The 24,264-nt window shown below is 39.9% G+C and overlaps 4 protein-coding genes across 6 annotated transcripts in view; 2 read left to right on the forward strand and 2 right to left on the reverse strand.

Annotated features, from left to right (window-relative positions):
* Window positions 1–24,264, forward strand: part of LOC120955427 (60S ribosomal protein L24) — a 245,605-nt gene that overhangs the window by 15,757 nt on the left and 205,584 nt on the right. The gene's annotated exons all lie outside the window — the stretch shown is intronic.
* LOC120957687 (RNA-binding protein 42) lies at window positions 143–13,447 on the reverse strand. The gene is made up of 5 exons (XM_040380006.2): window positions 13,267–13,447; window positions 12,833–13,202; window positions 12,589–12,756; window positions 10,152–10,410; window positions 143–423 (listed from the first exon to the last, which is right to left on the reverse strand). The coding sequence occupies exons 1-5, from the start codon at window positions 13,305–13,307 to the stop codon at window positions 299–301; spliced, it is 963 nt and encodes a 320-aa protein (XP_040235940.1). The 5' UTR covers window positions 13,308–13,447; the 3' UTR covers window positions 143–298.
* LOC120960720 (uncharacterized) lies at window positions 4,604–10,146 on the forward strand. The gene is made up of 2 exons (XM_040384384.2): window positions 4,604–5,375; window positions 9,079–10,146. Exons 1-2 carry the CDS (start codon window positions 5,367–5,369, stop codon window positions 9,799–9,801), a joined length of 732 nt encoding a protein of 243 aa, XP_040240318.2. The 5' UTR covers window positions 4,604–5,366; the 3' UTR covers window positions 9,802–10,146.
* The window catches only part of LOC120960223 (bromodomain-containing protein DDB_G0270170), a 68,958-nt gene continuing 58,875 nt past the window's right edge, over window positions 14,182–24,264 (reverse strand). For all 3 annotated transcript variants that reach the window (XM_040384279.2, XM_040384278.2, XM_040384280.2), the window contains exon 4: window positions 14,182–23,236. In XM_040384279.2, coding sequence (XP_040240213.2) covers window positions 21,419–23,236 — 1,818 coding nt within the window. In that variant the 3' untranslated portion in view covers window positions 14,182–21,418. The remainder of the gene's footprint in view (window positions 23,237–24,264) is intronic.

Consider the following 24,264-nt stretch of genomic DNA (forward strand, 5'->3'; position numbering starts at 1 on the left):
AAACAAATAGTTAAAAATAACTTGTTCAAGCTGAACGATATTTCTACAGTGAATGTTTGGTATGATATAGATTGATCTTATTGCTGAGTGATATTATTTTTCGAAGCTAGCGTACCATAAATTATCTAAATCTACACGCAAGTATGGTGTCTGTCTTTTAATATTTCTCATAAACACTTTTTTACAATTGCAAACTATATTTCCACGGTTCCAAATGAAGAAAGATCAGCTTAACAGAATGTGGTGTGCCGAAATTGACATGCACATGGCTCCTCCTTGGCGATGCTTCCACGTCGTACTAACTCTGATTGAAGAGGCTGAGCAGCGCTTGTTTTTCCTTCTCCTTCTTACGTACCACATCGATGCTGCGATTTTTCCACGTGCTTTTGCGTAGCTTGATTGGTCTACTACCCACGTAGCGTCCTACGGAGGAAACGAAAAAGGAAAGAGAATTCACGTCTATTCAAACGAACAATTGATAACAGCGACCGTATTTGTTAGTGTATCTTGCACTGGCAAAACATGGTTATCTTTCTCTCCAATTTAGGAAACAGTCACAAAACACTGAAATGGTTCAAAATTCAAACAGTCTGAACTATGTTCTCAAACTCCACGGAAAACAGAATATCCGATTTCGTACAACACGACCTTAAAATAACAATAACAAACCCACTCCCCTACACTTGTACGTACCACATGCACGTGTTTCTATTGCGTTCATCTAAGGTGTGTGGGTCAAGTTCGAGGAACACCTGTGGCTTCCCAATGCAGCAGCAATCAACCGTCATAAATGTCACTAATGGAGTCAAAAGCAGGTTATACCATTCTGTGCCGGCTAGGCGTTGCACTTTGTCCGCAAAACTTTCTACCCTACAGTGTGTAGTTTCCCATCAGTATTCTTCCACTACAGCAAAAGACTGCCCGCAAACAATTGAACAAGAAGTTTTTAACATCGAAGTGAAAAATATAGCTACACAATTCACACCAACATCTTTCAGGAGCACCTTTAAGCTAATCTGTGTGCCAGCAGACTTTTAGCGTGACATTTTCGTATCTCGGACACATTTCCCACGACTGTGTAAGCTGACTACTAATAGTAGTAGTAGTATTAGCAGTAGTAGTGCAAAGTCGTAAGTATTAAAAGAAAGTTTTCCGTTTTGCCTCATTTTGCTACCAACGTTGTACAAAGGTTTTTGCCTGTAACCTTTGCCGATCAGCAAAGCTAAAGCTGCTGCATGAAACGAGTACTTAATGTCAGTAGGTAATCACATGTTGCCTATTCAATGTCAATTTTCATACCCCACCGAGCCATCCTCTGCCTTTATTGATTTACGTTCGTACTTACAGTCTTTCGTCCGAGGCTTTCCCGTCGCCTATCAAATATCAATCATACAATCGTTACATTGCTTCCCGTGCACGAAGCCCACGCGCGCCCCATTTCCACCTTCACAAGCACACTCTATATTTTACGCATCGTGAAACACACGGCTATGGCGCAAAAATTAACCTTCCCAATCAATACCAGCCGAAGAATTAAACGGTAAGTCTAGCGCCCTGGGGCATTCAATTGGCTCACGCGTACAAGGACGGCGCCAATCGATATGATGATGTTGATATCACCGTTTATCATTTCAGTAGCTTAAAGCAAACGTTACCGCCAATTTGGGCGTTTAGGCTGCTACGCACTGCTGCTATCCCTGCTCGGCTCAATGCTCTGTTTCCATGGAAACTGACAACGCACCCACTTCAGTCACTCGTTACACTACTCTGGGCAAGAATGGTTCCTCACAATGGCAATTATGAATCCGCAATTATGTGGCCATAACGCTTCGTTTCCCTGGCCGACATATGGCGGCACCCTGGTACACGGAACTGTGCTTTCATGCATTCGTTCGAGCTTCGGTGCAATTGATGCAAAATATTCGACTTTTCGCAGGTAAATAAGGTCGCCCATAGCTACGGACCGCTCCGGTTTTTTGTCTGTTTTTTACAGTACCAGTGATCACTCGTCCGTCTCGTACACATGGCCATAGTCGGTAGCAATTCTAATTTTCCGATTTGAATGCCGATCACAGCACCGACTGACCCGATGTTTTTCAACAACCGGGCCGACTGGACCGCCTGTGTGTGCGTTGGTTCTGTATCTTATTTATTTACGATTTCCACTTTTTGTTTCCAATGACTTTGGTAAGTGGTGTTTCAGCAAACCACTTGGCTTCGTATTCTGTACAAGGAACGCGAAGGAGACACGCCGCATTAATCCATCTTCAATGATGGATGATCGGAAGGGAAGAATTAATTTCGCTCGCGAGACACCGACTGCGAACTGGACCAGTGACGCATTAACGCCCTTGCACCCGCGGTATGTGCTTGGGGGATGGGAATACTTCCTAGCTGTCAAGGCTTTCTATTCGATTCTTCCAGACAAAAGCATTATGCATCAAGCCATACAGCGCACACACATATTTGAATACTATCGGCATAGTCAAAATGAAATCATTTCTGGTACAGGTTGGCCAATAATGCCAGACAAACGGAAGGCACTGCAGGTGTGCCGAAATTTGTGTTATAAAGTCTATAGCTCAGCTTACATTAGAAATTCCTTTGCTATGTTTATTCATGATCATCATGATAACCGCTTAAGTACTAGAATTCTTTTAAGCGTAGCAAAAGAGGCAAACCGAAAGCAAAATATGTAAATTATAGGCAATTTCATAAGGCAGATCGAAGGCGCCACAAAAAAGATAATACAAATTTAACTTTATTTTAATTACTACTCATAATTACTACAAGATAAACTGAAATATGATGCATTCTGTCAAAAATGGCTGGTAATGAATGTTGTGACTTGTGTGAAATTATTGTTAAAATTAATTGTAAAAGCGATTTAAATTTGAAAATAACCAATATCTATCAATTTGGTTGGTTGTTTGCTTTGGGATACCGCCAAAATGACATTCATTCCATGACGGTTGTTATATAACATACTATTCCATAACACAAGGCCACACCGGACAACACTACCCCAAACGCCAGCTTGGCAGCTAAGGTTTATTTGGTTGTAAATCGATCGAGTTATTAATTATAGGGGTTAATGTAATAATAACAAAAGGTTATATCAAAATTTCAAACATTTTACGAAAATCTCATTGAAAAATATATTCCTTATGAGCGCGTTACCTAGATTTACACAATCATTGAACATTGAATGTAATATGCATAAACATATAAAACAACGAAAGAAAAAAAAACAAAAAAATATTCTCTTTTTCTTATGAAAGAAATTATGGTGGTAGCAAGCAGACCTTCTTGGTTTTTAATGAACTAACTGCAGAACCAGTTCATATCTGACGTGGTCATGCTATTGAGATTTAATAAGATACCACGCAGCCGGCAGATTTAAGTCAGTTCTTGCTGCGGGGAACGGCCCCATAAGAGACTCGAACCCATGATTGGCTTGTTAAAATCGTGCAAGATGACGACTAAACCAAGGGATTGCTAGGAAAATATGTTCCATTTAATACAGTATACTGCAGGAGCAGCTCTTATTCTGGCCCGAACAAGGTTCACACACGCAATACCTTAGGAAGGATGCGTGATCAATGTTGTTTGCATTTGTAGCGTTAATGCACCCCGTACTTTTCTTCTTCACATTTTTAACTGTTTTATTGTTCTCGATCGGGTTTTCTCGTCCGGTGGCCATATTGATAGCTTATTGCACAAATATGTAGATTACTGTAGGCTCCTGCCAAAGGTCTTGTTTTTGAATTGATTAACCATGGGCACGGTTTAACACCATGGTGGGCCGTAGTGATGATGCCCTGATGTAGGCGGATGTAGATCAAATGTCAGCCAAGAGTGGTAAGCATGCAAACAGTGACCAAGCTTGAACAACAAATCATTTCTAGGCATTTATATAAGCAAATGCTGGTTTCACGACAGTACGTGCGAGATGAAAATTCATTTGCAGGAGAAGTTTTCCCCTTTTCCCCGTAACACCATACACAACAGTGCATGATTCTGTAGCAGTACAGCAATTACATTCGCAGGCGAAATTTTGCCAAACAATATGGAACTAATAGTGTGAATTCAGTGATAGATTTATTTTTCTTGTCTTTTAGCATTACGATGATGCTACAACATGTTCAGATCTGTGTTTCCCTTTCCACTGCAAAATGCCATTCACCCTTTTTTTCTGAAGCCGTCTGTACACTTGATCACTTGATCAGTGATCAGCACATCACAGCAAGTAAAAACATTTTGGCGCGCATTCATGCCAAAGTCCAAACGGAGAGCCATGTGCATCCTGCCGCCACCAGCACGACAAATTGTTGCTATTTTGTCACGCTTTATTACCTTCCAATCACTTCTGAGGAGCGGATTATTATTTTTTTTTTTGCTCTCCCCAGTCGTCCTGTACCAGACGTGCGAGCGTGCTTTCCTGATAACCGTTGCATCACTCACTGGAACCACTCACTGCTTGGCGAGTGAGTAGAGCCACTCATTGTAGGCAACAGTCAAGGAGCTACTAAACATTCTACTGCTGTGTGCGCCCACCCGACGAAGACCCACTGCTGCTTGTTGTCTGTGATAACAACGAAAGCATCTGTTGCTCTCTGTTTCGCTCTCTCTCGTTTCATCACTACCGATTGCTCACTGTTCGTTCGCATTCGCACCGGTGCAGAATGAGAGGATGTTGATAAAAGCCACACTCCAGCAGCCGGGTGCTAACATTCTGCCGCAGAATTTCAAACGATTCGCAACCGTTTCAGTTGGTGTGGGATTGTTTGTTTCCGTTTCGGAGTTTAATTGCTCTCAGCTAGCTATCGACAAAGTTTTAACTAAAAACAACAACCGTTTCCATTTCAAGATCGGTTCGACTAATATTGGCAGCTGTCCGAGACATCTCCACGACAAGCGATTCGGGTTTTAAATTTGCTCCGATGGCTCGGAATTGCATTGGTTCTACGTGGTGGCCCCCGTGTGTTGTTGTCGGCGATGCGGTACAGTGAACAGTGAAACTTGCGTAGCAAAATAGTGCAATCTAATTAGCTTATAACTTAGCATCATGCTGTTTCCAACACTTATTCAGCTGGATTGAATTGGGAGTGCTTGGACGTGTGTGAATTATGCTTGGAAAGCAAGTGCGTAAAGGACTGTCCTTTATGTTGAAGCCCACCTGCGGTACTGCTGTTGAGAACCTGGTTCTGTTCGGAAACCTATAAAGCAAGTTCTTGTAGACTTCACGTGCTAAAATTAGAACTGCAATATCCTGAACGACCTCGGAGACAACCGTTTAGGTAACAAGCTGATCATCTGTGTTTTTGGAAAGTTCATACAACATCCTGCTCAGTATACGGCTCAAAATGGACAAGGTAAGAATAGAATACGATAACACAACCGCTAACTATTGCCATTCCCAATAATTTCCATCTTCTAATTTACATACACCTCATAAAGACATGATGTACATAGTTCTGCGCTAAAACAGCGATCGAATTCGACACCCTTCCAGCCTTACCGCTATTACCATTGCCGGGTTAGGCGTTAATAACGTATTGTCTGCCTTTCGTTTCCTATTTACCGACTGCTTGATTAGAATACCATCTCAATAGTCATCCGCCGTACGCCTGCATCTTGTTTGACCTCTTGAACACACACACATAAGAGCTCCTGGTAACACGTATCAATAAGCACTTCTCTATCAATGCGCAAGCACCATTCCCGAGATACACGGTCACCTTTATGTCGGCAAACGCTCTACAGCCGTAACAACATCATTAAATCCTGTTACGGGCTTTACATCCTCCCCCGTCTGAGAAACGTCGAATGTGAAGGTGGATTTGTTTTCTAGTTTCAAACCGTTCTCACGCCACATGTGTACCGGATTAACACAGACAAACAAATCTTTGAGCTGAGCTGCTGCCTCACAAACAAGATAGTGCGGAAAGATGAGGTCGGTTGTCTGAGCTGCGCTCGTCAACATAGTGTCCTCGATTTGTGGTCTGGAAACCCCGGGTCGGAGTACGCAAGATTATTTCACCCAACGCAGAACATGATTTACCGATCGGAATCAATGGAGACGCCTAGTAACCAACAGTAACTTTGGCTCGATTGATTCAAAATGCAGCATTTTCCGTTATTTTCGTTCGGTGTTTTGTCAATCTTAAATTATTTCTTCTCCTACTTATTCAGCAATTCCATGTATCCCGAATAGTCAGTAGTCCGGGGGACGGTCCATTCTAGGCTTGAACCCATGACGGCCATATTATTGAGTCGTTCGACTGTACCAAGGGACCGCCCCCGTGGTCATATTAAATAAAAAAAACTATGGCAGTTATATTACATTGTGTTTACAAACAGTTATAAGTACAAATACCCGTAAAATAGTTCTTATTTTTCTATACAACGAAAGTATTGCTTAAGTCGTTTATGTTAATATTTTAAATTTAATAATAATTTATGTACATGCTAATGTCGTCAGCATTTCTCAAATTGCGGATAGAACACCACCAAACCGTACCGTCGCGTACTTGAGCATCGTTAATATTAACATTAATTCCAAAAATTAGATCACCAAGCTCTGCTCCATGTAAATGCCCTTTTAATTCAATTGCATACCTTTGTAGCTAATTAGAGCACCAACTTGATCAACAGCATAATGAATTAAAAAAACAAAAAATGGCGACATGCGAGAGCTATAGGCAGGTACTAACTAATCAAATAGCCAGAGCCCGCATAAACATCACACAAAATGAAAGATATAAAAATCTCATCTCATCTCAACATTATCATTCCTGTATCGTTCGAACTCACAAGGGACGATAACAAACTTCGACCAGGTTGGCAAGAAGAACACACCCGAGAATAAAACCATATAATAGCTATTGAATGTCAAAGTTTTGGGTTGAGATAATTCATCTCACGATCGGGGCGGCACGTTCCACTAGACGCCTTCATGGCTGCTCTCAGTATCACGAGGTGAACAAATGTCGTCAAACAAGGTTCAGTTAGGAAACCAATAACTCTCTTTTTGAGCTTGCACCTTGGACGATTTTTGCTTTCCCGTATTGTTATACAATACTAGTACATAAGATTTTCGGTATAAGGGTTTTTTTCCTCTTCTCGTTACTATGATTCATATTACTGTGACCCTAGGGCAGCCTCTTTTTGAGAGCGGCGCACATGCGGCGCACTATTATATACATTTACATCAGCCAAAGCTTACAAACACTAGCTGCAATCATGAGACCAAATGTGACACTCAGGCACTTCGTAGTGTGCAAGCTGCAGGCACTAGTAAATAATACACATGCCAAATGATTAGATTCCTCGCCAAGATCCAGTCTCGGTCAGTCATGGTTAAATTACGCCGTAAAACGAAGCTTTACTATTCAAAGCACAATCATTAGTAATGTAATATGATTTATTGGTTTTCACTCGAACGAAAAATAAATCACTTGATTGAGTCAATGAGAGCATTCTTTTCATTGCTGTAATGATAATAATAATAATAATATTAATAAGCAGCCTTTTTGCAACATCAAGTGCGTGTAGAAAATATACTAACATGCTCAGTCATTGGTACACCGCATGGCATGAGGCGTAGAAATGTTACTATACCCTTTTGCTCCGGAACTGAACTTCGGTCGCTCGATCAACAAACCAATAGATCGTGCGATAACATCCACCCACAAGCAAGTGATCGCCAATCTGTTTGTTTGTTTGTTTATTTGTATGTTCTTGCACTTTCATTGCATTTTTCCAGTGCAGCTAGCAAAAAAAAAGAAGGCTCTCACACTACTGGCTCTAGAAACAGTCGGTACGTTATCGTTTGCAGTCACACTGAACACACTGAACGCTCCCCGAGAAATTAATTACTGCCTATTCTAATCAGTGCACATCGGTCAATCGGGACTTGCCGGTAATTATCGTTTCGCTCACACACTCTCACACAGTTGGTATAAATATTCCCACCCTTGAAGGTAAACAGATCGCGCCTAGCGCCTAAAATAGACGAAAATGAAACCAAACAAGAAATTCCGAAACAAACAACTGACCGTGAGCATCATGCATGCAAGGGAACTGTGATAGGAGACAACGCCGTTTTTACTACGTGCCGCCAACCAACGGATGGATGAATCTGATGCCCCCTATCGCCCGCAATGTAGCCGATTAAGTTAAACGTTAGCCTCCGGAGACCCACAAACAGTGGTAGGTGGTTATTTACGATCATATTTACAACTGATTGCGATTGTGAACTTTTAGAAAAGTCCATCATCTGGCCAGGGTCGTACAAGTAGTTGCTGGGAATCTCAAACCGTGCTCTTTCCTGCACAGTATATATTATTCCCACGAAACGGTATATTCCCACCAAGAAAAAGAGTAAACAAATGTTTATATTCACAGCTCACACAAACACACTGATCAGGAAACGGTTTGCTGCTATTAAATCATGAATCTTTATGGCTGACAAAAATTTGTTTAAATATATAGAAACATTCTCTGCATCTTGGCAAGCGTCACCAAACTGCATATGCTAAATGCTTGTTTGTATAATGAAGAAAATATGTTTTTGTATAACACGTTTATATTAAAAGATAGAGTCAGTACTGCACATGAAGTATGTGGTCGCTACGAGTCTTGAACTCATGGCGGTTATGTTGTTAATCGCGCGTCTTAACGAAGGCCCACCAGACCCAGATTACCGCTCAAAAACCGAACAAACATGCTATGACAATGTGTCCGCTTGTAAATACATCTCAGAAGCTTGCGCAATGCTAAAGCGATCATTGCCCATAGCATCGTTGGAGAGAAGAAAAAAACAATAAGACCGGAGAATTTGTCAAAGCAAAACCCCCATAAACAACACTTGTTTGTGCGCTGGTGAAATAAAACCCCACGCATCAAGCAGATTTTAAAGCATGAAATTCTAACCCCTACGTACATCTTTCGCAAAACATCGAACGCGACCTTCGTTTCGTATTACATCAAACATGTCAAATTTTCACCTTATTTCTTCTCGATGACTCCCCTCCTCTACTTACTCACTTTTTTATTTTTCCCTCTAACCTGCAGGGTCGTTATTTAACGCGTATCTGGTTTGGCTTGGTGGCGATGGTGATAATCAGCGTACCGCAACGAGTCATCTCAATGCCATGCACCAGTGACTCCGATGGGCAAACAGTGAATACCATAAGAACGGATCGACCGACTGTAGCGGGATCAAAGTCTATGGGTGTCCCCGTTGCTGCACCAACAGTAGCTTCGTCGACGCCATTAGCAATCAAAAAGGATCTCTTTATGTCTCGTGGCTGGGGTGCCTCCGGTATGCCATTTTCAATGTTTTACCTTAACCATTACACCAAGGCACAAAAAGCCTATGCACAAAACCAACTACACCAGCAGCAGCAACATCAGCAGCAGCAGGAGCAGCTGCAACAGCAGCAACGGCAACAGCAATTGCTTCAGTTGCAGAAACAGCAGCACGAAGAACAACAACTGAAGCAACAGCAGCTCTTAAGGATACAACAACAGCAAGACGAGCATTCGTTAGTTGACTATCAAGAAGATGCAACAACCAAGGGTGCCGGCTATCCATTGGTGCCGAAGACACTTCCCTTTGGCGCCCGGTACCCGTTAGATCGCGAACCCATCGCTGTACACGCGCAGCAACTGCGGACTGATACAGACTATGTCGACAGTGCTTCATCAGTTCGTACATCGAAGGTGAATACTGCGCGTCGCCAATACACCGTACCGCAGTTGTTCGTATCGTATGGTTGGGGACCGATGGGATAAACGCACCAGCCTTGGACACTTTGACACAAACCCAAACAAACCCGCCGAGTAGTAAAACCTCCGCTCAACTAGCGAATGCGAATTATTCACAAGAGGAGTGTTTTTTTTAAATTATCCTTGCAGCACTACTTTCCAGCACATGTTTCATTCTAAGTGTTACAAATTGTACTGTAAAATTATTCTCAACAATAATATAAAAATGCATGATGTAACTCAATGTATAGCGCAACGCATATAGTAATGTAATTATCAGAGAAATTCTAATTAAAAAAAAGATTATGAAAACTCACAATTGGGATTTACAATAAACATTAGGATGCGTTATCTGCCACGCAATATTCTCTACTTACCGTCCATTTCCTTCATAGCTCGTATGAAATCCTGCGGATCCTTGAAGCTAACAAATCCGTAGCCTTTGCTCTTGCTCGTACGTTTATCGCGTATCACTTTGGCACGTTGAAATGATGGATACTTGTTAAAGGTGCGCGTCAACAATTCGTCGTTCACGTCATTCCCGAGATCGCCGCAGAAGATACGGAAATCATCCTCCGGCCAGTCTGCTAGCGACATGTCCTCCCAAGTTTGGCCGCCGGCAACTCGAACCAATTGCTGTTTGATGGAAAATAATTCAAATTATAATGGATGAATTTAATTGTCGAATAAGTTTAATTTTTATACTAGCTGTCGGAAGCCATGCATTTGGCTTTATTATTATTATTATCATTATTATTATTATGATTATTATTTATGGAATCTATGGATCCATCATACTATTAATAACATAAAGCTACAGCTCTCTCAGCAAAGCTCACTCTCTTCACTTCAAGTTTTCATCCAATAACGCAACAATTGTACCTAAAAACAGCTAGCATGTTGTCATTGCCTTTATTAATTGCTTTAATGATTCACTCTATTCGTAATACTATCATGGGTTCAAGCCCCGAATGGACCGTAGGACTAACTATCCTACTATGTGTAATCAGCAAGTCACTGAAAGCTAAGCCCAGTAGTGGCACAGGCAGGATTTGACCGACAACGGTTGTTGTGCAAAACGAAGACTAACCATAAAATGTTTATAATTTTAGATTATAATAGGATAGGATCTTAAAATATGATTTATTTCACTGTAAATTTTGTGAGTTGACTAAAAATTGGTCGAGCATTAAAATATGGTCCGAGAGTACGACTTACGACAATTACCATTAGTTTAGTGAACTCTTATTCTTCTAACTATCACAGAAAACTTGTTGGCCAATACCATACATTTTTCATTTCTTGATGGTAGCCAGGGGAGGCCTACGACCCTTTTTGGTAATGAAACTAGGTAATGACGTTAAAGGTCGTACATTCGTCCATATACTCATAGGTGCAATATCAATTGTTTCATTTCGAATTAAGATAGTTTTGCAAACTTTGTTTTAGCTTACCGTAAGTATTTTAAGTCTAGATTGAGAACTGCTAAGTATGTTTGCAAAAAACTGTGAAAATGTACGATCCATTTGGTGAGCACCACTGTATATTTTGTCCAAAACGATGAGCAGCTTCAAGTGCGTAACCACTACTCTTCGTCCCATAAGAACAATGCTACTTCTCTAATGGATACCGTTTGACTTGACTGTACAAGGATTGAAAATAAATTGCCTCAAGTGCGTTGTGGCTACTCATTGATACTTCAACACATACCGTCCCTAGAATTGCGTCTGAACTGAAATCGATCCTGCAATTGATCTCATACCCATATTGGCCCAGGACCCCATGTCATTCCTGGAAGTGATCCCGAACCCATATCTGCCCTGGGACTGATAAGATTCTGAACCCATCCGCTATTGAAGCTTATCTTGAACCCACTCCGTTCCTGGAACTGATACCGTATCCAACCCATTCCTGGAACAGATCTCGCACCCATCTCGTCCTCAAACAGCGACGCCGTTTGCGGAAACGCGCTTCGTGTAGTTTTGTCCTTACCCCGATGTAAAACATGTACCTGGAGCTGTGTCAGTCATGAAACTTATCACAAATCTGTCCCGGCCAAGAAACCGATACAGAATCCACTGTGATCCAGCTATCGATTCTCTTCCCACATGATCCATCCATGAACCATTATCGATCGATTTTTCAACGTAAAATGTACATTTAGCATATAAATGTAACAATCTAAGTAGCTAAAATGCAAAAAAGCTAACACCCGTTTCCCTTTACTACGATGTGTTTTAGAGATGGATTGATAAAAGACAGAAGATTTTTATAACAACAATAATAAAAATGACAAGAAGGGAAAGAAATTACTGCAACCTCCTCACGGAAGCGCAGAAAGAGATTGTTTGATGTTATTTCTTCCGCTCTAACTTTCCCAGTAATTGAATGGATGAGGAGCATTAATTTGTCCATTGAATGGATGCAGTTGTTGCTACAAAACCAGAGGGGTTTGATTTCCATCCGGTCCGTCCCGTGTAGCAAAGACTTTGACCAGGTCGATTGTGTTGTACTAACCAGTCTTGTTTAGGCTTGGATATGCCGGCATGATCGCATAGAATGATACGGCCAAGAAGAACCGGTTTAATACCGGTTCCAGTTATTCCAATTCAATTTTCTTTAAATCGTTCGGCAGTTCTTAGAAGGGATGCCATATAATATATAATACGGTAAAAAAAATCATATTAATCTTTTTGTTGTATATCAACCGACTGCGATACACCCCACTATGCAACAATAGTGCACATCAAATCCTGTTCACGCTCCCTCGGAAAGCCGATGTTATTTTGTGATTTAAATTGAAAGCGCACTCACTTTTTTATCCTTTTTCCCACGTCGTTCACTGTTGCCGAAGGACTGCAGCGCTGATGAAGCGCGGGCTGCTTTGATAGCTTCCTCAGCTATTGGATTTGGACCGGACTTTTCCGTTTTGGGTTTCTTCATCTTGGTGGTCATTTCGTATTGAATATTTGCGATATCGTACTGAAATTGTTTTGAAATACATGGCTATTAACATTGTCCGTGTTTTATCACACTACGACTATTCTATTGATTTTACCGACTGGACAGCCGGTGCTGAGCTAGTTGAAGGTCCAGAAGATGATTCTGATTTCGAAGCAATCCCAACAGTCGGTCGTGCAGTGTACAACTTCGGCGCACTGCTAACAATCACCGGCGTCGGTTCCGTAGAGTAAGATTTGGGTGGCAACAATGGTTGCGGTTGAGCACTGTACGTAGGCATAAAGGGAGGCATTGGCGGCGGTGGTAACCTAGGCGGAACTTGCGCCAATTTCTGCTGTACTTGGCTGTACGTTTGGGATCCGATGACCGTCCGTACCTGTGATGGTATGAACGGATTGCCAGCAGCAGCTGGACCTGTTGGCGGCGCACTGTACGACACCGTAGCACTGGATATCTCTGCTTCAAATCTGAAATGATCGTGGAAAGCGTAAATTATGAACCTGCATTCGCTTGCATATTTCGTGAGTTTACCTGGACATTTCATCTTCCATATTCTTTCTTTTGGTTCCCATGGTGAGAAATTTTATTAAAAGTTTCACAAATACTGCCTTGGCCAATTCACCATGAAAATAAAGCGTTTGTTAAGCACAAGCACAGCACGAGCACAAGAACTAGCGGCTGCGAGCGTTATTGTAAACAACATAAAAATGCTTTTCTAACTCACTATAGGTATTCCACTGGACACGATGAATGACAGTCGGGTGACATAACAATGTACACAAACAGACATAACAATCATTTCATTCACTTCAATTTGCATTTGCTTAAGCCGATTAAAGGATTAAATTGCTTTTAAAAAAACCACATTTAATATCCTTATTTTTAAGGAACATCCTTTTCATCTATTGAAAGGTATAACACATCAACTGTGTGCGTATACCATCCGCACTGTGGAAATTTGTCAGTAGCAACTGGTCAAATTTTAGCACACTTTCGTATTTTATTCCTGATCTAAAAAGTCTCTACTGTTCGTTTTTGAAATGCTTCAAACGGAAACCGTTGGAATTGGCATTTTGCTTATCAAATCAGAGCCGAACGAAGCCAGTAGGCTCAAAGTCTCTATACAAATAAACATAAAAATCTTAACAAGTAATTGGAATCTACCGTAATACTATTGTAAATATTGTAGTTGAATAGCTTAAATAACTAAATGCATATGTGTATAGTGCTTCATTTGGCGTCTGAATACATTTACAACTTTGGGTAGAACAGAACTTCATAGAGACGATTTTTGATGAAAGATTTTGTTGATTTCGCCATCATTTAGCTGCTATGGTATAATTACATAAGTAATTTGACTAATTTCAAATGACGATTAACCCACTTCCATAGTGCAAACGAAAAGTAACGCGTCGTTTCGGAAAAAGCGATAAAAACACAACGCTGTACATTTTAAACATACTCTTAAGCTTATATATTTCTCTTTATCATCAAAGAAGTGTGAAGAAACATTCCAAAATAATGTTACTACCGTAAATTAAAAAAAAAAAGTTTAGTAAAAGCTTATCCCTCTAACGTACTAAAGGAAAGTTCCTTCAACGGAAACTCGCAGCAACTCATCCGTTTCGCCATTCGATACATTAAAACTGAATTAAAAGTGTGGGAGAGCAAACGCGTTTGCCTTACTATATTACTTGGATTTTCATGTTGTGTTTTGCGTCCATTCGTACTCAACCCCCATTCTCTCTAATAAAAGCATATATAAATAATAGATCGAATGAGGTGTCATTTACTTCCATTGCCTTGTTGGGTGTGTTTATGTGTTCGATCCTGTTATATTACGTAGGTTGAAATGGTTAATTTTGCTTGATATATGTCACGTGGCGTTCATCTTCTTTTTTTTTCTTCTTTTCTCATTTCGATTGTGTAGCATCTCCCGATTGCGTTTTGCTAATGCTTTTGCCTGTCAATATTTCGCTTCGTTATGCTTACATAAATTTTAAATCTCTGTACGTAGATTTAAAAAAAGGAACAATTTTTTCGTTTTCTTTACAAATATACAAAAATACTAAATGTCTAGATGCATTACCAATTAAATGAAGACCTTACCTCAAACATGGTGGTGTGTGGGCGTGTTTTGTTTGCTTTTCTTTGTTGCAACTTTCAAACAAAGGATTAGTATTATGACGGGCCGCTCAAAGAATTGAACCGAAACATATTAATGTAACACAAATAATATAAAAATAATAGCCCGCCATAACAATTGCTCTCGTGGTGCAAAACAATAACGAACTTATACCGTCGTTCTAATTCTATTTGCTTCCTCTACACTCTAGCCTTTGCTTCCTTTGCCCTATCCCTTATCGTGCTGTCACTGTTTTCAGAAACAGGTTATAGTCCCTTTACGTCTTTTAGCGTGTTTTTGCATTGATTTTAATTATTTGTAATCTTTTTTTCTTCTTCTTATAATTTTTGGCTTAAACAGTTCGCAAGAATATATTATACGGAAGAGTTGTTCAAACAGCTAGAAGTAGTAAACGATTAGACTGATTTATTCATTTCTTGTTTGTTTCTTGATTTTTTTTTGTTTTTTACTCCACAACCCAGATAAGCAGATTCACTTGTATCACACCATAGTATGTCCCTAGCAACGTTTGAATGTAGAAGCTGCTAGGCCTACTGTTGCACCTTACTTCCTTCTCTGCGTAAACATAGTCACTTTCCGCCGTTCACGTTTGATGAATTAGAAGAGCTGTGCGTGTTAGCTGCTGTTACAAACATTTCGCGCAATGAATAGTACATCGGTAGTATACGCGTAGTAGCTTTTTCTTTTTGCAATCAAACAAATCCACCAACACTTCTGCTCGAACTGTACACAGTATGACTCACTCTTAGTACACTATCGGTGCCAAAGTTCAATCGAAATTATACTGAGGTTGTGGTGTCTGTCTGTTGTGTTGTGGCATGTTGCATGGTTCTTGTTCCTATACACCGATTCACTCTGATGGTTGTACATGTATGTCAAACTAAAATTTATCTTTCCAGTCTTTTATTTAAGGTAAGCCAAAATGGATATTTTTATAATAAGCCAAACTGTATGCTCTTTCAAAAAAAAAACAAAGAAAAGAAAATACTTCCATCGACAAAAATATTGCTATTACGGTTTTGCATGCAGCATTTAGAGCAAAACCTTTTTTCTTTGCCTTTTATTTCAACCAAACAAACAGGTTAATTTTTAGGAAAACAAACAATTTTCTGTTTTCTACGGACTCATCATTTAAAATTTAATCAAATTTCTGGAATCCATTTTTTTGATGTAATTTTTTTTAATTTTTAGGTTTACACAAACTCACACACACAACAAACGATATCTAGTAAAGAACGTAATAATTTCACAGAAATTACCTCCCATGCTTGTTCACGCCCGATCGAAATGGCATCAGCAAGAGAATGGGTTTGACGTATTATGATGATGAGTGGCCTAAAACAACACAATGTTTTAGAACCTATTTTGTGTGTGTGTGCATATACATAAGCATATAGATAAATATGTAAACATATTTACGTATAAACTTTCTCATACTCTATATACACAAAGCATGTGTTTGTTTTACTGTATTGGAGATACAGTAGTGTATACTTATATAAATTGCTTTTTTATCTTAATTTTCTTGATTTAGAGCACGGCATAAGTCGAGTAGTTAGATGAATTTGGATCTGGTTTGAAATTATCAAAAAAAAAGGCATCCTTTTTCGTTACTGCTCCCATACAGACACAAGCAGTGGGAAACTAGAATGTACAAAAACATCGAACCATTACGCATTTCCTTGATTGAACAGAACATATGGCCGGTTATGCGCAAACAAATCTTACGCACGTGCCATTTACAATACAATGCGAAAGATGAGCAAAAACAAGTTTGGTTTATGTTGCGAATTTAGACAAAAAAAACTTGGTAACATAGGAAATTCATTTCAGTTTGACAAATTTTTGCTTAATTGTTAACCCCTGTGTTCGATGCGCCGTGCCTACATGCCTTCGTTCCTTTTTTTTGTTGCTTTGAGTATTTCTTTTTGTTCTTCTTTCTTCTCTATTTCATGGCTGTGGCAAATGTTGTCCTGCATTTTGATGCATGCGTCGTTATATTCTCCCAACGGATGCTCGTACTATCTTCTACTACCGTTAGCGCCGAGATCTTCCCGAGAGCTGCACAGTGCGTTCTTCTTCTTCGACTGTGTGTGGTTTAAATTCAATGCCGACATTCAAACGTGTCAAAGCATGCATATCTTATCTTTGCGCTGTAACTATTTCATCTTTCCATCGATAAAACTGGTTCTGGAGGATTAGAATTCAGGCATTTCATGGGCAGTTTTAATTTTCCACACTTCCGTTATTTGTTTTCCATACTATGTTACGAGTTTGCAATTATTAACGTGTACGTTTGTTTGTGTTTGTGTGTTTGGGTGTTAGGTTTGAATAGTTTATGTTACCTTAGTTTTGTTTTTCATCATCTGATCTTACAAACTCTCTCTCGCTCTTTCTCTCTCTATCTTTCTTTTTACCATTGTTTGTTATCAAAAGCAAATCATTACTAGTTTTTTTCCTTTTTTCTTTTCTTTCTTTTACTACTTTTACCACCTAATGCTTTTCGCATTTCTCTCTCTCTCTCTCTCTCTGTTTGACTGCCTCGTCTGACTTTTGTGTTTGTTTCTTTTTGCGTCTCCCTCTTTTTCTCTCTTTTTCATTTGTTTCTTTCTCGCACTCTCTTTCTCTTTCTCTCTCTTTTTTTATCTGTCAATTTTTCTCTATCTCTCTAAATCATATTTAGCCCGATCGATTCCCTATATTTTAGCTCAACATACCCTTACTGGAATGATAGGCAGAGGAAAGCTATTAATTGAGCTACCCCCCAGTAGGCCCTATGGAGCACATGGTTTAGATTGCTTGAACATTTTCTTCGACTTCTGTTGATTAGTTCGTCCTTAATCTCGCCATTCTACTACACACATGCCCCATTTAGCAGTACACTTGGTTGGTTGCACAATTTCCCTCTCCGCTGTATCATTTCTAAGGATTGTGAATTTTTCTTTTTTTTTTTAATTTTTATATTAATAGTATAGATTATACACTTACTAGCTACAATTTAGTTGCATATTCTGTTTGTTGCTTGTTTGCTTCAGTTACCTCGTCTTGTGAGTTTATTATTATTATTATTATACAGATTATTCAAAAGGGAAAAAATGAGACATTTGCACAAGTAGTTGAAATAAATTTCCATGCTTTAGTGTGTGTGTGGCGTTGTATGTGTAACTTTGTCAATCGCTTGAATTTGCCGTTACGCCAGATTATACATCGAATATTGCAAAATGTGCTGTGTAAGTGCGATTTTAAACTATTCTCGTTCCGGCAGCGAGGAGATTGTGTTTTGGGATAAAATAAATCCGTTTTGCTTACTTTAAAAATGCACATTTAACGCGAGGAACGCGGCAAATAGAAAAAAATGCCTTTCTTAACGCGACTTATCTGGGTGTAGCCCCACCAATTCACTGTACGCTATTCACCATCAACTCGGAATGGTGATGTCGGTCTGTTGTTTGAGTTTACGCTTAGCTGAATCGAATGCACATCAACACTGTTTGATATCCATTTGGATTACCTATTTAGAGTTCCCCTTCAATTTGGATGACGTGCAGATATTCCTTGTTTGTTTTTCTGTATTAAATGTTTCGTCTGGTTTATTGATAATCAGTCTTAATACTAAGCAGTACACAAACAAACATAAAACTAGCTAAGTTTTGCCACACTTACACACACTATTAGTGTTATGTTGCATTTTGCATTGGAGCAAACAGTAGTGATAAGCAAATGATAAAACCAAATAATCTGTTCCTATAATTAATAAGCTCACAAGACTTGACACAAGAACAAAAAGAAGGAAAACACACACCCCTCCATGCTTCTGACACCATGCAGGAGGTATAATTAGATGTTGTTTCTGTTTCTCGTTACACATCCGCTCTTGGATCATTAAAGATGGACTGCAAATTTTGCTAGCGCAATTGATTTAAAAGACTACTTGTTTCACCTTACGATTGATGCGTTTTGAGAGGTTTCTGTTCACTCTTTCATTTGCCTAAAAAAATTTATCTATTTCAAATTTAGTTTTGCTGCTAGGGGGTTTCAGTTCCAATTTATGATGTTTTAATTGTTAAACAAACAAAACGAATTTAATAACTAAAACGTTTAAACAGTAAAACTAGATACCATTCAAACAGAAATTAGGTGAATCTAATTTAAAACAAAAAAAAAGATCACATAGTTTACACGCCCAAATTAATTCATTTGTATTTGCTGCTGGAGCCTTATTACCTGACACTGCGAACATAGGGTGGAAAATCCAAGTGAAATTGTGCGAATTATATTCAACATATTCTTTTGGACGCTTTCCACCATACTTATCGTGTAATGTGTTGGAAAAGTTCGGTAATAAAGCTTGTATAGATGTGCAGGAGGCAATATGTTTGTATATGCCCTTTAAACATCATTTTAGCATTTTTTTTCAATACATCATTCGAATAAATATTAATGTTTCATAGGGGGATGGTGCAGGTTCTCGTGTTCATAAAGTTTCTTTTAGGAGCGGGAGTAGAAAACAACATACACAAACCCAATTTGACAATAAAAAAGGCAAATTGTTATTAAATGTTTTGTCAACTAGCCCTATTCTACGTTTTTTTCAGCTAAGCACCAACGATCTGTGAATGAGTACAAACAAAAGGTAAAGTAAATTCTCAAAACAATTTCAAACAAAACGCACATTGGTAAACATTCGCCACATCGATTCAATGTCATCCCTATTTTCATAAACATTGAAGAATCAATGGTCGAATATCTAACGACCTCAATGTGTCCGATCTGAAATTCTTCATAAAAATGCACAACAGCTCCATAGTGTGAGCGGATGAATTTAGCGAAGCTTCAATTGTTCAAGCCCCATCCACTGCTTGCAATCCATATTCATTGCTGTGCATTGAACACTTTCGTTCTTCAATTTTTACCATTTTAAATAGTGACTGTCCCCTGCTAATCTTACGCTTCATTACGTATTATTCGAACATTACTAAGATGTACATCGAACGAACACCTTCAAAATTCGATTTTTTACACACTCGCATCTTCATTCATCTATTTTTGTTTTTTTTCAAATTTTGAAGTATCACCATCAATTCAAGTATTGGATCGTCATAAACCAGAGGAGTTTGCATCATTGCTCAAATGGTATCCTATCCGCGATATCATCTCAATGCAATAATACACCTTAATTATGTTGGAACCGTTAATCCAGTTAAGTGCTATGAAGACTAATCAATAATGACAGTTATATTTCATTCCCGGTATAGTTATGCTGATGCCCTTAAAAGTAAACAAATGCAGATGAAACCCCTAAACTACCATTACCCTATATATGAATGTGGACAATAAAGAATACATGTAAAGAATTGTAGTATGTCCTTACTTCTACGGTTTAGCTGTTTCGCAAACACGACTGACATATTCTACTTCCTATTATTTCATACTTAATCGTTTTCCTTCTTCATTGCTCCTTTAAGTCAACGCTTCGATTCGCATTAATGTTGTCCCATGGAATTGAATCATTACTTCGTTCATCTTATCAATGAGTCAGTGAGTTGCGCTACAACATGATTTCATTGAGCTTAACACGCACAACACGAACTATCATCGTCCATTACTATGCTCCGTAAATTGATGTACTGCACACACACACTGCTGCTACATTTGCGCATATTTGCATATTTCACATATTTATTACTTTTGATATCATTCATCGAAGATATTATCGCCTAAAAAACTCTATATCCTTACACGTTTCTATTAATAGCGTTAATTCCTTAACCATTTCTTTACCGTCTTAACTTATTCTTAAATCAAATCTTACTGTATGCATTGTTCAGTGTATACTTAAAATTAAATAAGCAAGAAAAATTGCTCTTGCCTTAGGTCTCGCTTTGAGGATTACCTTACCCTAAAATGTTGTATAGAATGATGCTGTCCATGCCAAGTAATAAAGCAAACCGAGTGTGTCATTGTGTTTTCAAACCAATCCACACATAATGGATAATACAGATTTGTTGTCGCTACACCCTACGCAATATGGTGGGTAAGTAGGTAGAGGCTCGTCACAGGGATCGTGAGTTAAGATTACGGCACGTGGCTAAAGACGAGCAAAATAGTAGGTTGTAAAAATAATGCAATCCCAAAACATATAACATCTAATAAAATAATTAACAAATCATATAAATCAGGGACATTTTTCACTAGGAGAATCGTTCAAGCACCATCCATTGATTTCTGGTATGTAATAACAACGTTAGGATGACCACCGCTGATACTGTTGGAGCTTGATACTGTTGTTTTAGTGCCACTACCAAAGCTACTACTACCGCCGTTGTTGTTCGCATACTTTAGCTTACTAACATTGCCGCTTCCTACGCTAACTAACAGCGGGGTAGCTTTGCTCTTGATACTATTACTTCCCATGTAACTAGCCGTGGTCGAAAACAATGCGATGGTGCTGGATGAGGACGGGGCAACGGTTGAGCTGCTATGGCTACCACTGTTATTGCTACAGTTACTAACGATCGCTGACGCAGTAGTAACGGATCATGAGTTTTGCTTCACTACTATTACACCCGGTCTGCACTGCTGCTGCTGTTGCAGGATCTGGGCTGCCGTGGTGAGCGTATTCGGTAGGGGCTGCTGTTGCGGCATGTTCGCTGACACGACCGAACTGTTCGCCACGATTGTACTCGTTGTCGTCGAAGATGCTGCAGCGGCAGGTGAATGACTACTGGATCCGGCACTCAGCCCATTACTTCCGGATGGTGCGATCGATACGGAAATGATTGACCCGATCTGTGGCGTCACCGTTACGACATTGGAGGCAGTACCAGTCGAGTTAGCAGTGTTGGCGGACGCGTGCACCGCACCCGCACTTACGATGGGCGCTGTTCGAAACTTCAGGTACGGTTCTAACTGGCTTTGACGATGATCACGCTCAGTTTTCGATTGCATTACCGAAGTTTGTTGCTTACTCACTGTAGTCAAAGCCAGCGGAACTTCCTGCATAGGTCGCTGTTGTATAGTCGATTGGGATGTTGCTATTGGAGGTTGTGTGGGTTGAGGTTGAGGTTGTTGTACTGGTTGATGTAACGACGGTTGTTGCTGTTGCTGCTGCTGTTGGGTTGGTACAACTGCATCAAACGCGTCACCTTCGAGATGTCGAATAGCTTCAACTATGGTTTCGAGGTTATGACGGTAGTTACAATTGAGTCGAGGTTGCTGAACATTAGACAAACTGGCGCTAGTTCCGACGAGGTGCGCACCAGTCGTTGACACCATCATCTGTTCGTCGTTGACCACAATCGAAGAAGGTGAATCGATTCGCTCAACTTCCACCTTCGGCTCAGCTTTAATAGCCGCCTCTAATATTGAAGGGTAGCGGTTTTTCTTCGGCGGCAGCGTTACCACCGTTGCCTCTCCTATCGTTGGCGATCGAGATCGTGAGCGTTTGATGTATATTTTCTCCTCCTTTACTGGCATAACCACTGGTTTAGATGCGGCTGGTACCGTCTGCATGGTAAGTGCTTCTTCTATCAGCTCACTAGAGCATACTACAACATGTTGATTCTTTCCCAAGCTGCTCGAATCTAAGGAAATCACCTGGATACCACTTTCCAATTCGGCAGGAACTCGGGCTAGCTTGCCAGAAACCGCGGTAGTAGCCCCACTGCTGGCTGGTTTGTGAATTATCGAAACAGCAACGTCCTCCGGGGGATGTGTGGCTGGCGATGACTCATTAATGATGTCGGGCACGATTAGTTCCGATGATTCTTGATACTGTATCCTAGTTGGGTAGATTTGTCGTTCTAGTGCCTTCAATTGTTCCTCAATTATCATTTTTTGTCGTCGTTCTACCTCAAGCTGATGTTTCAATTCCAAATAGTCTTTCACGGAAAAGTTTACCGTTGTGCACTGTCTTCCCTGAGTAGACGGGCTGGAGATCGTTGTCGTGCCTGAGTGCGCGTTAGATAAGTTACTTCCGTTCGAGGTAACACTTACACCGCGTAACGATACCGGTTCCGGCGACATTGACCCTAATCCCTCGTCCGATGAATCCGATACAGGTTGCACGGCAACGTTCGTATCGATTTTACGCTTTTTGGCAACAGTCGCCACTATAGCTCCGGGCTGACCGTTTCCGCCAGCATTTGTCACCAGCTGTTGCTGTTGGGAGATCACTACACCACCGTTTGCTGTGCTGCCTGGAACAATTTGTGTCGTACTCTGCGATACATCTGGGGTTCCATTGTGATCTTGTTGATCAATTGTTCGCTTTAACTGACAGTTTTGCGATAGCAAACGAGTCTTTTCTTGCTCTAGTGAATAAATATATTCAGCTGTTTGTTGTAAGATTGCGGCCTGAAAGAAGAAAAAACGAAGGCAAACAAATTCGAATAAGTATATTAAATTGATTCCGACATTCGAAAAGAAAAGTAGTAAAAACCCTGCAAAACCCTGCTTCAGGGTATAGGATTCTAATAGATTTTCACACTTTCTTGATTCTTTTTTACGGGATCTTTATGTGACGGAAAGTGGACTCTACGGCACCCTTTTTCGGACTGAGTAGAGTCCAATTCCCGTCACATAAAATTCACTTCTCGCAAAAAAAAATTCAAGAAAATGTCCAGAAATTATGAAACTCCCTGAAACCCCCTGTATTGCAATAATGTGCTATGCGCATGCTTGTTCCGATGATCTTCTCTCTGCCGATGTGCTCGGAATAACGTCGCTACTTCAGGCGTAATCACACCAAAGGGTCTTCTTTCGTACTTTGGTACCACCACCGATCGTTTAAATTTTGCACAATACGCACACACATGCACCATATGCTTGAGCTGTAAATAACATGACCACACCCAATGCAAAAGAACGCAAGCCTGCATGAAACAACCGCAACATAAACACGTACACCGATTTTCTTCATCTCCTTTTGCAAATCTCCTTTCATTCTTCTTTAATATTGTGGTTGCCTTTATTTACCAATTTTCGCACGGATTTCGAGCTTCAATTCCAAACTATCGTCCCCAATATGGCCAGAATTGTATGTGTAGTTTAAAGGATTTTCGCTTCAAAATCAAAATGATATAAGACTGTTTTAACAGATGGCTTAAAATGTCATCGAGCAAATAGTTAAATCATTCTGTCTGTGTTATTACCATAAAGTTATAGTGTTATTATATAAAGTACAGTCTTGTAAAGCCGTTGCAAAAAGCAATTTATTTCATTTGCTTAGTTCATATATGCCCTTTGACATATCATAAATACAGTATTGCGTACACTCATACAATAATGTTTAAAACGGCCTATCCGCTTTTCTTATCGCACCTCTTTTGTAATACTGCGACGAATCAGCTTAACATGAAATGTTTAAGCGTTACGAATGTTCC

This window comes from Anopheles coluzzii, chromosome 3 (assembly GCF_943734685.1).
Source record: "Anopheles coluzzii chromosome 3, AcolN3, whole genome shotgun sequence".
In the NCBI taxonomy this organism is placed as follows: Eukaryota; Metazoa; Arthropoda; class Insecta; order Diptera; family Culicidae; genus Anopheles; species Anopheles coluzzii.

Coding starts and splice junctions, on each gene's coding strand:
- LOC120957687 (XM_040380006.2), bottom strand. CDS start 13,307: ATGGGAACCAAAAGAAAGAATATGGAAGATGAAATGTCCAG. Junction 13,203..13,266: donor ATGGAAGATGAAATGTCCAG/GTAAACTCACGA, acceptor CGATCATTTCAG/ATTTGAAGCAGAGATATCCA. Junction 12,757..12,832: donor CAGCACCGGCTGTCCAGTCG/GTAAAATCAATA, acceptor AAACAATTTCAG/TACGATATCGCAAATATTCA.